Source organism: Salvelinus fontinalis, chromosome 12, assembly GCF_029448725.1.
Source record: "Salvelinus fontinalis isolate EN_2023a chromosome 12, ASM2944872v1, whole genome shotgun sequence".
Classification (NCBI taxonomy): domain Eukaryota; kingdom Metazoa; phylum Chordata; class Actinopteri; order Salmoniformes; family Salmonidae; genus Salvelinus; species Salvelinus fontinalis.
The window spans coordinates 22,609,509-22,626,694 of record NC_074676.1 but is presented as its reverse complement, the minus strand read 5'-3'; the positions used below and the strand labels follow the sequence as shown (position 1 = coordinate 22,626,694).

The 17,186-nt window shown below is 40.3% G+C and overlaps 1 protein-coding gene across 4 annotated transcripts in view; it reads left to right on the top strand.

Moving 5' to 3' along the window:
* The window catches only part of LOC129867000 (voltage-dependent calcium channel subunit alpha-2/delta-1-like), a 138,276-nt gene extending 123,165 nt beyond the window's left edge, over positions 1 to 15,111 (top strand). For 3 of the 4 annotated variants that reach the window (XM_055940077.1, XM_055940076.1, XM_055940078.1), the window contains 3 exons: positions 8,815 to 8,927; positions 10,205 to 10,287; positions 11,539 to 15,111. In XM_055940077.1, coding sequence (XP_055796052.1) covers positions 8,815 to 8,927; positions 10,205 to 10,287; positions 11,539 to 11,649 — 307 coding nt within the window. In that variant the 3' untranslated portion in view covers positions 11,650 to 15,111. Of the gene's footprint in view, positions 1 to 8,814; positions 9,019 to 10,204; positions 10,288 to 11,538 lie in introns of those variants that run through there. The other variant, XM_055940079.1, reaches the window with a different exon arrangement.
* The last annotated feature ends 2,075 nt before the right edge of the window (positions 15,112 to 17,186 follow it).

The following is a 17,186-nucleotide window of genomic DNA, read 5'->3' as shown; positions in this document are numbered from 1 at the left end:
GCAAAAGTAAAAATGACTACTGTTATGTGAATGAATGAGGCGGAACACACCTCATTTCAAACTGTTATTAGAAAATAATTTAAAATTGACAAATAAAAACAGGCTGCGTGCTTTGGTTTGAGGGCAGCGCAGATTAAATGTACTGTTACATAACAATCACATTCTGGAATGGAGAGAACGTTCTAACATTACGTGCATAAAAAAACTCACGCTGGGGCGACCGTTAGAGATATTTGGAACTCACGCATGAAAGGGTTAAAATGATATAAGACACATGTATGTTTGAGGAATTTTAATTATGAGATTTCTGTTGTTTGAATTTGGCGCCCTGCACTTTCACTGGCTGCTGTCAAATCGATCCCGGTAGCGGGATGCAGCCATAAGAAGTTAAAACCTGTTAAGGCTAGGGGGTGCTGTTGTCACTATTTATGGTAATCGTGTAATTTTTGAAACGGCTTCCTACAAAATTCTTGATCGTACAATATGCATATTATTATTATTATTGGATAGAAAACAGTCTATAGTTTCTATAGGAGTTGAAATTTTGTCTCTAAGTGGAACAGAACCCATTCTACAGCAATTTCCCTGACATGGAGTCAGATTTCAGAAATTTTGGCCACTGTTCTGGAGTCAGTTTTAAGGCCAATGTTATTCCTATGAGTATACGGACACTGCTTACGTCTTCCCCTGGATGCCTTTACGTGATGACGATTTGAATGGGGTCGATTGCGCAATCACAGGCACTATAAATTAAAAAACCCTGTAGGTAGGAGCTCCTTTCCAGCTGCGTCATGCGCGTGGAGGACATCGACCTGCTATTTTTCCAAGCGTTAGTTTAGCCTGTTATATTTCTCTGGTCATGTTTTTACTCGTTATAGGAGTTAAAAACATCATAAGGTAGTTAATTTAAAGCGTTTTATAGCAATTTATATCCGTTTAGTGCGATTTTGGGACATTTATTTCTGAAACGCTGTGAATCGCTGGGCACGCTTCCAGTTCATCCCGAACGCAGTTGGCATTTCCACATGGCAAGAGGACAGCTTTCCACCAAAAGACGATTAGACCCAAGAAAGGATCCTTTGCCCAAGATACTGATGGAAGAACAGCTCAAAGTAGGAAATTTTTATTATGATAAATCGTGTTTCTGTCGAAAAATGTTAGTGGCTTAGGACGCCATGTTTTTTGACGTAGCTTCGCTTGGCGCAAACTGTATTGAAAAGTAAGGATAATTTAAAAAATGTAATTCCGCGATTGTATTAAGAATTAAATTGTCTATCAATCGCTGTCCACCCTATATTTTTTAGTCACGTTTATGAGTATTTATGTATACGAGTAGATCACTGTCTAATATGGCGCACGGACATTTTCTCACCAGCTGGGCTACTTTTGTCATTGTGTAACCATGATTTTGGTGGCTAAATATGCACATTTTCGAACAAACTGTATATGCATGTTGTAATGTGATGTTACAGGGGTGTCATCTGAAGAATTCTGAGAAGGTTAGTGAAAAAAATAATATATTTTGGCGATGTTTACGTTATCGCTCTCTTTGGCTAGAATCAATGCTGGGGTAATGTTTGCACATGTGCTATGCTAATATAACGATTTATTGTGTTTTCGCTGTAAGACACTTAGAAAATCTGAAATATTGTCTGTATTCACAGGATCTGTGTCTTTCGATTAGTGTATGCTGTGTATTTTTACGAAATGTTTGATGATTAGTAGTTAGGTAAACACGTTGCTCATTGTAATTATTCTAGTCCATTTGTGACGGTGGGTGCAATTGTAACCTATGACATCTACCTGAAATATGCAAATTTTTCTAACAAAACCTATCCAATACCATAAATATGTTATCAGACTGTCATCTGATGAGTTTTTTTCTTGGTTAGGGGCTATAAATATCTTAGTTTAGCCGAATTGGTGCTAGCTACTGGTGTTGGTGGACAAATAAAAGATGGTGGATTATGCTAATGTATTTTTAGCTAATAGTTTTACATCTTTACATATTGTGTCTTCCCTGTAAAACATTTTAAAAATCGGACATGTTGGCTGGATTCACAAGATCTGTGTCTTTCATTAGCTGTATTGGACTTTAATGTGTGAAAGTTAAATATTAAAAAAAAAAAAAAAAAAATTGAATTTCGCGGCTCTGCCTTTTCAGTGGGGGTGGGGGGGGGTGTGCCGCTAGCGGCACCCCAGTCCTAGACAGGTTAATGCAATCGCCGTGTTAGAATTCTAAAAATAACTTCATTACCTTGGTAGCCTTGGTTTCATGCATGTTAACATTAGAAGCCTCCTCCCTAAGTTTGTTTTGTTCACTGCTTTAGCACACTCTGCCAACCCAGATGTTTTAACCGTGTCTGAATCCTGGCTTAGGAAGACCACCAAAAATTCTGACATTTTCATCCCTAACTACAAGATTTTCAGACAAGATAGAACGGCCAAAGGGGGCGGTAATGCAATCTACTGCAAAGATTGCCTGCAGAGTTCTGTTTTACTATCCAGGTCTGTTCCGAAACAATTTGAACTTCTACTTTTAAAAATCCACCTCTCTAAAAACAAGTATCTCACTGTTGCTGCCTGCTATAGACCACCCTCTGCCCCAGCTGTGCTCTGGACACCATATGTGAACTGATTGCCCCCCATCTATCTTCAGAGCTTGTGCTGCTAGGCGACCTAAATTGGAACATGCTTAACACCCCAGCCATCCTACAATCTAAGCTTGATGCCCTCAATCTCACACAAATTATCAATGAACCTACCAGGTATCACCCCAATTCCGTAAACACGGGTACCCTCATAGACATCATCCTAACCAACTTGCCCTCCAAATACACCTCTGCTGTTTTCAACCAAGATCTCAGCGATCACTGCCTCATTGCCTGTATCCGTAATGGGTCAGCGATCAAACGACCTCCACTCATCACTGTCAAACGCTCCCTGAAACACTTCAGCGAGCAGGCCTTTCTAATCGACCTGGCCGAGGTATCCTGGAAGGATATTGATCTCATCCTGTCAGTAGAGGATGCCTGGATATTTTTTTTAAATGCCTTCCTCACCATCTTGAATAAGCATGCCCCATTCAAGAAATTTAGAACCAGGAACAGATATAGCCCTTGGTTCTCTCCTGACCTGACTGCCCTTAACCAACAGAAAAACATCCTATGGCGTTCTGCATTAGCATCGAACAGCCCCCGTGATATGCAACTTTTCAGGGAAGCTAGAAACCAGTATACACAGGCAGTTAGAAAAGCCAAGGCTAGCTTTTTCACCCAGCTTCTAACTGCACTGAAGATAGGAAACACTGTCACCACCGACAAATCCACTATAATTGAGAATTTCAACAAGCATTTTTCTACGGCTGGCCATGCTTTCCACCTGGCTACCCCTACCCCGGTCAACAGCACTGGCCTCCCCTCTGCTACTCGCCCACGCCTTCCCTATTTCTCTTTCTCCCAAATACAGTCAGCTGATGTTCTGAAAGAGCTGCAAAATCTGGACCCTTACAAATCAGCCGGGCTAGATAATCTGGACCCTTTCTTTCTAAAACTATCTGCTGAAATTGTTGCCACCCCTATTACCAGCCTTTTCAACCTCTCTTTCGTGTCGTCTGAGATTCCCAAAGATTGGAAAGCAGCTGCGGTTATCCCCCTCTTCAAAGGGGGGGGACACTCTTGACCCAAACAGCTACAGACCTATATCTATCCTACCCTGCCTTTCTAAGGTCTTCGAAAGCCAAGTCAACAAACAGATTACCGACCATCTCGAATCCCACCATACCTTCTCCGCTATGCAATCTGGTTTCAGAGCTGGTCATGGGTGCACCTCAGCCACGCTCAAGGTCATAAACGATATCTTAACCGCTATCGATAGGAAACAGTACTGTGCAGCCATATTCATTGACGTGGCCAAGGCTTTTGACTCTGTCAATCACCACATCCTCATCGGCAGACTCGACAGTCTTGGTTTCTCTAACGATTGCCTCGCCTGGTTCACCAACTACTTCTCTGATCGAGTTCAGTGTGTCAAATCGGAGGGTCTGTTGTCCGGACCTCTGGCAGTCTCTATGGGGGTGCCACAGGGTTCAATTCTTGGACCGACTCTCTTCTCTGTATACATCAATGATGTCGCTCTTGCTGCTGGTGAGTCTCTGATCCACCTCTACGCAGACGACACTATTCTGTATACTTCTGGCCCTTCTTTTGACACTGTGTTAACAACCCTCCAGGCGAGCTTCAATGCCATACAACTCTCCTTCCGTGGCCTCCAATTGCTCTTAAATACAAGTAAAACTAAATGCATGCTCTTCAACCGATCGCTGCCTGCACCTGCCCGCCTGTCCAACATCACTACTCTGGACGGCTCTGACTTAGAATATGTGGACAACTACAAATACCTAGGTTTCTGACCATCCTACCAATCCTCGACTTGGGTGATGTCATTTACAAAATAGCCTCCAAAACCCTACTCAATAAATTGGATGCAGTCTATCACAGTGCCATCCGTTTTGTCACCAAAGCCCCATATACTACCCACCACTGCGACCTGTACGCTCTCGTTGGCTGGCCCTCGATTCACACTCGTCGCCAAACCCACTGGCTCCAGGTCATCTACAAGACCCTGCTAGGTAAAGTCCCCCCTTATCTCAGCTCGCTGGTCACCATAGCAGCACCTACCTGTAGCACGCGCTCCAGCAGGTATATCTCTCTGGTCACCCCCAAAACCAATTCTTCCTTTGGCCGCCTCTCCTTCCAGTTCTCTGCTGCCAATGACTGGAACGAACTACAAAAATCTCTGAAACTGGAAACACTTATCTCCCTCACTAGCTTTAAGCACCAGCTGTCAGAGCAGCTCATAGATTACTGCACCTGTACATAGCCCATCTATAATTTAGCCCAAACAACTACCTCTTTACCTACTGTATTTATTTATTTTGCTCCTTTGCACCCCATTATTTCTCTCTACTTTGCACCTTCTTCCCCTGCAAACCAACCATTCCAGTGTTTTTTTTACTTGCTATATTGTATTTACTTCGCCACCATGGCCTTTTTATATTTTTATTTATTTATATATATATTTTGTTTGCCTTCACCTCCCTTATCTCACCTCACTTGCTCATATTGTATATAGACTTATTTTTCACTGTATTATTGACTGTATGTTTGTTTTACTCCATGTGTAACTATGTGTTGTTGTATGTGTCGAACTGCTTTGCTTTATCTTGGCCAGGTCGCAATTGTAAATGAGACTGTGTTCTCAATTTGCCTACCTGGTTAAATAAAGGTGAAATAAATAAATAAATAAATTACGACATCCAGCTTAGTTATAGCGAAAGCGTGCCCAAAATCTGGGCGCAAACTACTAGTACAACATGTTCGACAGATATATGAAATAGCATCATAAAATGGGTCGTACTTTTGATGATCTTCCATCAGAATGTTGTACAAGGGGTCCTTTGTCCAGAACAATCGTTGTTTGGTTTTAGAATGTCCTCTTCTCCAGTCAATTAGTACGGAAAGCTAGCAAAGTAGCGCAAAGCTCTCCTTCCTGAACAAAGGCACACAACGCAACACGCCTAACGTCCCAAATAAATTTCAATAATCTAATAAAACTATATTGAAAAAACATACTTTACGATGATATTGTCACATTTATCAAATAAAATCAAAGCCGGAGATATTAGTCGTCTATAACGACAGCTTTACAGAAGGCAATACCAGGTCCCTTCGCGCACGCTCCAGATAACAGGAAACTGGTGACACGTCATACAAAGAGCTTTTATTCGACCCCAGATCAAGTTATACACTCAATTTCTTCTCTCACTGCCTGTCGACATCTAGTGGAAGACGTATGAAGTGCATGTATACTAATAAATATCAAGGACATTTATAGGCAGGCCCTAGAACAGAGCATCGATGTCAGGAAGTTTGCTGCAAAATGAGTTCTGTTTTACTCACAGATATAATTCAAACGGTTTTAGAAACTAGAGAGTGTTTTCAATCCAATAGTAATAATAATATGCATATTGTACGAGCAAGAATTGAGTACGAGGCCGTTTAAATTGGGCACGATTTTCCCCCAAAGTGAAAACAGCGCCCTCTGTCCTCAACAGGTTAAGAACTAGTGTATCTATCATTTCCTATACAACATGTATTTTCTAGTAACGTTTATGAATAGTTATTTGGTCAGAATAGTTGAGTGTCATAAAAATATCCGCACATTCTGGGAAAAAGGTGCTACGTTAGCACAATGTATAACCACTGATTTCAGCTCTAATTATGCACATTTTCAAACAAAACATAAGTGTATGTTTTGATGTTATAGGACTGTCATCTGATGAAGGTTTATAAAGGTTAGTGAAAATTAATATCTTTTGCTGGTTTATTCGCTATCGCTAACGTGCCTATTGCTATTTCTAACATGCCTTGATGAATGAATGCGGTAGTGTGGTAGGCTATTGTAGTAAGCTAATATAATGCAATATTGTGTTTTCACTGTAAAACACTTAAAAAATCGGAAATATTGGCTGGATTCACAAGATGTTATAAGACTGTCATCTGATGAAGTTGTTTCTTGGTTAGTTTGGTTGGTCTTGGTTAGTTAGGTTGGCTTTGTACATGCTACCTGTGCTGTGAAAAATGTCTGTCCTTTTTTGTATTTGGTAGTGAGCTAACATAAATATATGTGGTGTTTTCGCTGTAAAACATTTTAAAAAATCGGACATGTTGACTGGATTCACAAGATCTGTATCTTTCATTTGCTGTATTGGACTTGTTAATGTGTGAAAGTTAAATATTTCTCAAAAATATTTTTTGAATTTCGCGCTGTGCCTTTTCAGTGGAATGTGGGAGGAGTTCCGCTAGCGGAACCCCAGTGCCAAACAGGTTAAAAACAACCTGAGGATTGATTATAAAAAAACATTTGACATGTTTCTACGAACATTACGGATACTTTTGGGAATTTTCGTCGAACGGAACGAGGCTTTAGTTTTCTGAACGTAACGCGCAACCCAAATGGCGTTTTTTTGTTATAAAAGTAATATTTATCGAACAAAAAGAACATTTATTGTGTAACTGGGAGTCTCGTGAGTGCAAACATCCGAAGATTATCAAAGGTAAGCGATTAATTTTATTTATTTTTTAACTTTTTGACCATGCTAATTTGGGGCTAGCTGTTCTAGCATTGATTGATACACTCACAAAAGATTGGATTGCTTTCGCTGCAAAGAATATTTTCAAAATCTGACATGATAGGTGGATTAACAACAAGCTAAGCTGTGTTTTGGTATATTTCACTTGTGATTGCATGATTATAAATATATTTAGTAATATTTTGCGCCCTGCAATTCAGCGGTTATTTGAGCATTTTCCTCAAATTTGCTTTGTTAAAATTCCCAGCTACAATAAATGTTGCCTCAGGATATGTGGTTTACAGTTTGCATAAAGTCCAGTGAAGGTCTTTGAGGTCCGTTGTGGTATCAGCTTGAGGGGGAATATACACGGCTATGACTATAACTGAATATAATTCTCTTGGGAGGTAATAGGATCGGCATTTGATTATGTAGTATTCTAGGTTGGGTGAACAAAAAGGACTTGAGTTCCTGTATGTTATCACAATAACACCAACTGGCTGTACAGACACAGACAGTATATCCCGAGAAACAGAGTATGTTACAATCCCTGATATCTCTCTGGAAGGAAATCCTCGCCATGAGCTCGTCAACTTTATTATCCAGGCTGAACATTAACAAGTAATATACTCGGTGGGTGGTGTGTGTGCCTCCTGAATCGGACTAGAAGTCCCCCCCGAATACCTCTTCTCTTCCGGCCATGTTTCGGATCAGCCTCTGGAATCAGTTCAATTGCCCTGGGGGGTAAGAACAAAGAATCAGATTTGGTAAAGTCTTATTCCTGTTTGTAATCCTAGTAATGCTGGTGAGTTACCACCTCTCTGATATCCAAAAGTTATTCCTGGCTGTATGTAATAACACAAAACATTTTCTGGGCTAACACTGTAAGAAATACACACCAAAAAATCAGCAAATTTGCCTAGGGGCTAGATGCACGGCTGCCATATCTATTGGCGCCATTTTCTGTTGTTAGGCTATAACTGGGAATACAATGCAAATACCTTTCTGAGAAACCAATAATATTACTACACAGATCACACGTAACATTAGCTAGCGAGCCAGCAAGCTAGCATTCACTAGCTAGCTAACAGTACACTTTAACTTGCAATGAATACAACTTCCTGACAAAATTTGAAATGTATAATATCTGAAAATGTAGCTAGACTTACCCGTATACGCAGATGAACGCTTCACGGCAGACTGGAACCACTTTAACTGAGTAAGATGTCCTGTGTTGTTTTCGTTTTGATTGTATCGAAAAAAATATATACATTTAATCAATTTTGAATTCTGGCTGTAGCACAACAAAATGTGGAATTAGTCAAGGGGTATGAATATTTTCTGAAGACACTATATGTGGTTGAATTTATTCTGCCACTCTGTGACACCTGTATTTTAGAACATTGTCTGTGAAATGGCATTATCGGCCTTATATCGCCTATCACGGTGCCTTAGAAATGCATTTTTAATAGAGCAAACAACACAATTATCAAAACATATGTTCGAAAGAAATATATATCAGTTTGGCTTCCCCATTGATTTTGCCCACGCACCGCTACTGGGGAAGTGTTCTCTCATGTGTGAAGTATTTAGATGGTTAGCATTCCTCTCCTCTCATCCTTTTAGTATGTAGAGTATAATGTTGAGTAGCTTACTAAGACGTGTGTGTGTGTGTGTTTCAGGATGTATCGAGCTGAGAAGCTTCCCAACACTAACCTGGTGTTTCTGATCACTGATGCCAAGACCACCTGCCTGTCCTGTGACCCCAGACCACTACGACAGGCAGAGCAACCATGTTTCCTTCCACACACACCCATCCTATTGCATTCATTTTTTTGTCAGTATTACTGCTCGATTAAAACTTTTATTCTCATAGTATAAATTAATATGGAGCTGTGTATCTGAGTGGAACATCTGGAACCCATGTTGGGATCACTTTCAATCAGTGTAAAGTGTAAGTGTGTGTGTTCATGTCTACGAGACATATGTGTTGGGGCTTTAGATTCCTGCTGATGTAAAGTGTCATCATCCCAGGTCAAAGAGGGTTCAAACAAAAGGCCTGTAGTTTATTACAGCTCAGTATGAGGACAAACACACACACAGCAAACATTTAAAACATACACACTACACTCTATTACACACAACTAAGAGGCTGCCCAATCACAGTGTCATGTTCAATCATAGGGGTGATATTTATAATGGAATTGTTAAAGGGTAACACTCTTCCACAGACAGGGTGATACACAGGTTAGTGTTTTTTGTTATAAATCTTGTTCTGGAGGCAGCTCTGCAGAGTGGTCACTAGCTGGCACTACCACAATGTCATACAATCTGATTTTAAACCTAACCTCAACCTCAACCTTAACCACATTGCTAACCCTAATGCTTAGCCTTAAATTAAGATCAAAGCTATTTTTTCAACCATACATTTTTACAAAAGAGACTATTTTGACTTTGCAGCTGGCCCATCTAGTGCAATTCGCTCAGTTCTGCCTCCAAGACAAGTGTCATGATCATTTGTAGAAACGGACCAAGGCGCAGCGAATGTTGAGTTCCACATAATTTATTAATAGTGAATCTTGGCAAAAACACTAAACAATAAACTAACAGTGACTAGAGAGGTGCTACATACACTTACTCAAAATACAATATCTCACAAACACAAGTGGGAACAAACACTACTTAAATATGATCCCCAATTAGAGACAACGATTACCAGCTGCCTCTAATTGGGAATCATACAAATCACCAACATAGAAACATGAGAACTAGAACACCCACATAGAAATCATAAACTAGACTAACTCCCCAGTCACGCCCTGACCTACTCCACCATAGAAAATAAGGACTCTTTATGGTCAGGACGTGACAACAAGACTCATCCCAATAAACATCAACCTGCCGGTGATACATGTGAGTTTGTAAGGGAGTGTGTTAAAGATGTGATTTAGAGATGTATGTTTGACCAAGATGCGTCTGTATTTAAGATCAGAGTGTGCGTGTGTGTATTTTTGAGGTTTGTGTTGCAGATTTGTTTGTGCGTTAGTATTTCCTTAGTGTGTGTGTGTGCAGCCCAAGGTCCAGATCGCTGTGAGCTAGCTCAGAACCCCAGGTACAGGAAAGGACCTGACGTGTGTTTCGACAACAACGTAGACGTAAGTCAAACACGTGCGCACACATATTTAATTTTTCTCTTTCTCTTGCTCTCTCTCTCTTGATCTCTCTCTTTCCATCTCTTGGTTTGGATGTTCTTCATTGCCTGATTGCATGAATTGGTTTGTATCTTTTTGTTAATTTATACTTTGGTCTCAGGGATATTTTTGTGTGAAAACTAACGAACTGATTGCTTGCATGACAGATGTTCTCATGTTAATTCTCTCATATAATTCATGAAGTTATATTATCCTGCATTTTATACCCTTTATACTGACTTTCATTAACTGTTACTGACTGCCATTTTGTGTTTTAGAATCACAGCCTCAATCTCATCTTTCTTTTACATGCTTTCTTTCTCCTTCTATTTCCATAATTCATCCTTCATTTTTTATCTCCATTGGCTGCTGCTCATGTCTGTCATGGTAGGATGAGCCACTGTGTTCAATCAGCGGTGTCTCTGGTCTGAGTCCTGTCCCCTTCCTCATGTTGCTGCAGGAGTTGATGCTGGGCCCAGGGACAGTGCCTGTCAATAAAAACTGAACTGAGACCTGTGTCTCTCCACCACTGTTGATAGTCAGGTGTTACACACAGCAACTACTAACTGACCGGAAATCTACTGATAGGCCTTAAACACAACCACTAATATCTGTGGTAATAATGATGACCTGGCTTCTAGCACTGTTGCTACTTCCTTCAAATAATTAAACACACTTGGATAATCCCAGAGCAAAAGGAAAATAAGGTACCAATACAGTATATTATGTAATTCTCTACCAGGTAAATAGTGTACTGTAGAGTAAAAGGGATGTACTACCTGTTATAGACCTGTCACACACACAGGTCGGTAGTGATGTTTAGGGTGGCCTGGGAATGGAAGGTACGGGTATTGTACAGCAAATGTAGATCCTCTATGGAGAGTGAAAGTAGGACTCTCTCCCTACAGCTGAACTATGGAAGTTGCTCTGCAGTCTATATTCCCTCTAAATAGAGGAAGTGCCAGATGGGTTTCCTGCCTTTGACGGTGTGCAGTACTGTACGACACAAACACACACACACGAAGGCCAAGGGCACGCACGGATATCCTGAACACTGGCATCAAACAACAGGAGGATACACACACACACTGAACATTCTATAATGTGGCACCCTTCTGAATGCAAAAATGTGTGTTATCTATTATTTTCCAGCGTAATCTGAGTTTCAATTGTCTGATTGGTGCTTGTCTGATTAACGGATGTTGTGACCAACAGGAGGATGATTCTGACTGTGGGGGCGGGACCTCACTAAGCCCCTCCCCCTGGCCCATGTTGGGACTCCAACTACTGCTGCTGTGGCTCCTCACTGGCCCCCGACACTCATGACCCCTACACACACACACACACACACACATCTCAATCAGACAGTGTTTTACATAGGACTGTTTTCTGATGCTCCATCTCCTGAATGTCATCACTGATCTGTTAACACGCTGCCAATATGGAAGAGGAGTCACTCTCCTGCTCTCCAATCATTCTCCAAAGCCAAAGGGGTGCTCTTTCCTCCCTCTCATCTCTTCTCCACCATGTTGACTGATCTATTCTATTATATGGTGTATTCTATGGAGCTAACCAAACCCTTTAATTCTTCATCATAAATGTACGTATATGTTTTGGTTGGAGTAAGAGGGAGGTTGAGTGTCTGTCCTTTCATGCAACCATAATATTATAATTCCCTGATACGAATTATTTCTACAGGCTTAGTTTCTGTTGTTTAGGATATTTATTATACTGTACAGTTCAGAAAAAAATATAATTATGAAGACAACGAAACCTGTAACTGAAATGGAAAGCAAAGTTATTGATAATCCAACAGTTTTGATTTACAGTTGAAGTCGGAAGTTTACATACACCTTTGCCAAACACATTTAAACTCAGTTTTTCACAATTCCTGACATTTAATCCGAGTAAAAATTCCCTGTTTTAGGTAGTTAGGATCAGCACTTTATTTTAAGAATGTGAAATGTCAGAATAATAGTTGAGAATGATTTTTTTCAGATTTTCTTTCTTACATCACATTCTCAGTGGGTCAGAAGTTTACATACACTCAATTAGTATTTGGTAGCATTGCCTCTAAATTTTTTAACTTGGATCAAACGTTTTGGGTAGCCTTCCACAAGCTTCCCACAATAGGTTGGGTGAATTTTGGCCCATTCCTCCTGACAGAGCTGGTGTAACTGAGTCAGGTTTGTAGGACTCCTTGCTTGCACACGCTTTTCCAGTTCTGCCCACACATTTGCTATGGGATTGAGGTCAGGGCTTTGTGATGGTCACTCCAATTCCTTAACTTTGTTGTCCTTCAGCCATTTTGCCAACTTTGGAAGTATGCTTTGGGTCATTGTCCATTTGGAATACCAGTTTGAGACCAAGCTTTAACTTCCTGACTGATGTCTTGAGATGTTGCTTCAATATATCCACATAATTTTTCTCCCTCATGATGCCATCTATTTTGTGAAGTGCATCAGTCCCTCCTGCAGAAAAGCACCCCCACAACATGATGCTGCCACCCCCGTGCTACACGGTTGGGATGGTGTTCTTCGGCTTGCAAGCCTCCCCCTTTTTCCTCCAAACATAACGATGGTCATTAAGGCCAAACAGTTTTATTTTTATTTCATCAGACCAGAGGACATTTCTTCAAAAATTACGATCTTTGTCCCCATGTGCAGTTGCAAACCGTAGTCTATTTTTTTTATGGCGGTTTTGGAGCAGTGGCTTCTTCCTTGCTGAGCAGCATTTCAGGTTATGTCGATATAGGAATCGTTTTACTGTGGATATAGATACTTTGTACCTGTTTCCTCCAGAGTCTTCACAAGGTCCTTTGCTGTTGTTCTGGGATTGATTTGCACTTTTCGCACCAAAGTACGTTCATCTCTAGGAGACATAATGTGTCTCCTTCCTGAGCGGTATGATGGCTGCGTGGTCCCATGGTGTTTATACTTGCGTACTATTGTTTGTACAGATAAACGTGGTACCTTCAGGCATTTGGAAATTGCTCCCAAGGATGAACTAGACTTATCGAGGTCTACAACAAAAAAAAATCTGAGGTCTTGGCTGATTTGTTTTGATTTTCCCATGATGTCAAGCAAAGATGCACTGAGTTTGAAGGTCGGCCTTGAAATACATCCACAGGTACACCTCCAATTCAGTCAAATTATGTCAATTAGCCTATGAGAAGTTTCTAAATCCATGACATCTTTTCTGACATGTTCCAAGCTGTTGAAAGGCACAGTCAACTAAGTGTATGTAATCTTCTGACCCACTGGAATTGTGATACAGTGAATTATAAGTGAAATAATCTGTCTGTAAACAATTGTTGGAAAACTTACTTGTGTCATGCATAAAGTAGATGCCCTAACCGACTTGCCAAAACTATAGTTTGTTAACAAGAAATTTGTGGAGTGGTTGAAAAACTAGTTTTAATGACTCCAACCTAAGTGTATGTAAACTTCTGACTTTAACTGTATTTATTTATTCATACAGGTCAAACAGCAGTATGTGAATAGATCCAGTAGACTAGAGTAGGGTTTACTTAATAGAGAGCTGAAGAACACTATGCCACCATTCCAGGAATGTGGATAGTTGACCCATGATAGATCTTTCTCTGCTAACATTCAGGGTCAAATCATACTTTAATATCTTTATGGTCACGTTAGCATTCCTGGAGTACCAATCAGTGACCTAGCCAATTACTTTCTAATACTTTTGGTGTGCTTTGTTTAGCTTCACATACAGGGTAGGCAGGCGTTTGCACTTTTGGGACTATTCCATTTGTTCCATTGCACCAGGCAAGCTATATCTAGTGCAACTCAAGTCTTTGAAAGTGCAGTATGCATATGACCCAGGTCTGTATAGATACAGTATAGATACTGATACAGTATAACTTCATTTGATGCATCAGATTCCCAGTGCCTATGTAGCTCCAACATACAATTACATTTATCCAAAGTTATTCTTTGATGGATAGTCATTGGAATGATGTCTCAAAGTGTCCCAGTTGCATGCCGTACTGTATGCTATGTGTAGTAGTAGAGCAGGAGCAGTAGCTCAGAGATATGTCTCTTATGTTCCGTAGCTAGCTGGTATCTACCTAGCCTGGGTGGCAGTCTGTTTCAGCTTCAGACTGCCAGCTAGGCTTGAACAATATGCTCCTGAAGTTACTTTCCTACTGTATCTCCAGACTCAGGACATCAGGAACATGAAAGACAGAAAAGCTTTCCAAAAGGCTTAAGTTGTATCACAGACCCTGGTGAGCAGACAACTGGAGAATGATATCAGCATATCTAAAGACTTTTTCTTTTTCATCTTCTTCTTGTTCCTCTTCTGCTTGTTTCTTCTTTGTGTTGCTTTCTAAAATCTGTAAACGAGAGTTAAGTTCTCAGTTACACATTACAAAACCGCAGCACTGTAACCCTATCCCAAAATGAAGTACTTATTGTATGATTGTTGCCAATACTGTCCCTTCTGCCATGGCCATCTAGTGACCACCTGATTTGGAGCGTTCAGGATCATGCCTGTTTATTGGAGTAGCGTGTTGATGTGTGTATAATGCCAACGGCATGACTTAGCCATGGTATGGGCATGTCCGTGGAGTATCTCTGATTGTGCTTCAATATATTTCTTACTATTTTGTGGAACTTGACTAGCCTGATACAATTTTGTATATATTTGTACAATAATTACATTTAGTGTATAAAAAAGAAACAGAAAAAATGTGAAAATAATGTTCATAACATGGTGTTGATTCTTGTGCAAATATGATTTATTCACAATAAAAGTGTATTATTGTTATGGTCTGTTCATACAAGAGACTATTTTCTGGATATCCAACATAGCATAAAATGACTGCTTACTGTTTGAGGCTCCCCTGTTCTCACAAGCAATAATGAAATAATAATTTTTACATTTTAGTAGACACTCTTATCCAGCGCAACTGGGGTTAAGTGCCTTGCTCAAGGGCACATCAACAGGTTTTTCACACAGTCAGCTCAGGGATTTCAACCAGCGACCTTTTGGTTACTGGCCCAATGCGCTTAACCGCTAGACTACCTGTCAGTTAATAATGAAGGTCACTGTATGCAATTATAATCACTAATCTCTGCCATCTAGCAGTGTTTGGTTTAGTATCATACGGTACTGACAGACATGAAATGACCATGGCGGTCTAGCTAATAGACAAAACAAATATGACATATTCTTGTGCTCTCCAGCACACTGATAATGCATTTTTCAAAATGCAATGTTCCTCGTATTGCTCAGATTATCTGAAAGAGCAATATGTTATTATGCAACCATTAGTTACGGTGAGTCTGCCTATGGCATACCTTTTCTGTATTATTCTTCAAGGCTTGGGATTCATTATGACAACTTTAATTGCCATGCATTTTCTCGGAGTGATAATTAGACTGTATCACTACTGGACTCCCTAACTGATGATAGATCATGGTTCTAGTCATAGTACAAGGGTTCTCACTGGGCATGACCTGGTTCCAATGGGACATTATTTAACCACAAAGTGACCCACACTCTAAAAGGCCTGCAAACTCTCCTACTACCCTTACGTAATATGATATTTATGGATGCAAATTTTGTCTATAAGGTGCTATTGGAGAAAGATAGTGTATATGCCTTCTCCTTTCTTTAAGCAGAATGCTTTTCCTAATATCTAAGTGTATTGTGATGTGAGTGCTGCTTTCTTTGCCGCATATATATACAGTACACAGCATTACAGAGGACAGGCATGCTTGCAGACGAAAGCCAAAGAGATGTGTAGTGACAAAGCATGTCCCCTGTACCAGACTGTGTCCCCACCCTCGGGGATCCACAGAGACAGGCCTGGCCTCTTTTCTGATCTGGTCTTTCTTACAGACCAGATGTCAGCATCACAGCTCTGACAGGACACAGTGTTGTTAGGTTTATGTTGTTGTTTATCTTGTGTTATCTTTGGATGAATGCAACCACAGCTCATTTTAAGAGCTTTGTGTTTGTTATACCGGGCAACAAAACCTCAAAGGGATCACGTTGGGCTGTACTGGGGGGTCTTGTTGTTTGTCTATGTGTGAAGGGATGGTTACACTGTAAAACCATGAAGCACAATAAACGTCAGTGTTTAAAACTTAAACATTATGCATTTAGATTTGCCAATAAGTGTTCTCATCTTAAACACATGTGTGGAGAATGCAAGATTAAATATGATAGTCAGCTTTTTCCAGTCAGTTTAAAAACAGAAGCACACATACAGTTGAAGTCAGAAGTTTACATACACCTTAGCCAAATACATTTATACTCAGTTTTTCACAATTCCTGACATTTAATCGAAGTAACAATTCCCTGTCTTAGGTAGTTAGGATCACCACTTTATTTTAAGAATGTGAAATGTCAGAATAATAGTAGAGAATGATTTATGTCAGCTTTAATTTCTTTCATCACATTCCCAGTGGGTCAGAAGTTTACATTCTACCAAATACTAATTGTGTGTATTGCCTCTAAATTGTTTAACTTGGGTCAAATGTTTCAGGTAGCCTTCCACAAGCTTCCCACAATAAGTTGAGTGAATTTGTCCCATTCCTCCTGACAAAGCTCATGTAACTGAGTCAGGTTTGTAGGCCTCCTTGCTCGCACACGCTTTTTCAGTTCTGCCCACAAATGTTCTATAGGATTTAGGGTGCAGGGCTTTGTGATGGCCACTCCAATACCTTGACTTTGTTGTCCTTAAGCCATTTTGCCACAACTTTGGAAGTATGCTTGGGGTCGTTGTCCATTTGTAAGAACCACAAGCTTTAACTTCCTGACTGATGTCTTGAGATGTTGCTTCAATATACCCACATCATTTTCCCTCCTCATGATTCCACCTATTTTGTGAAGTG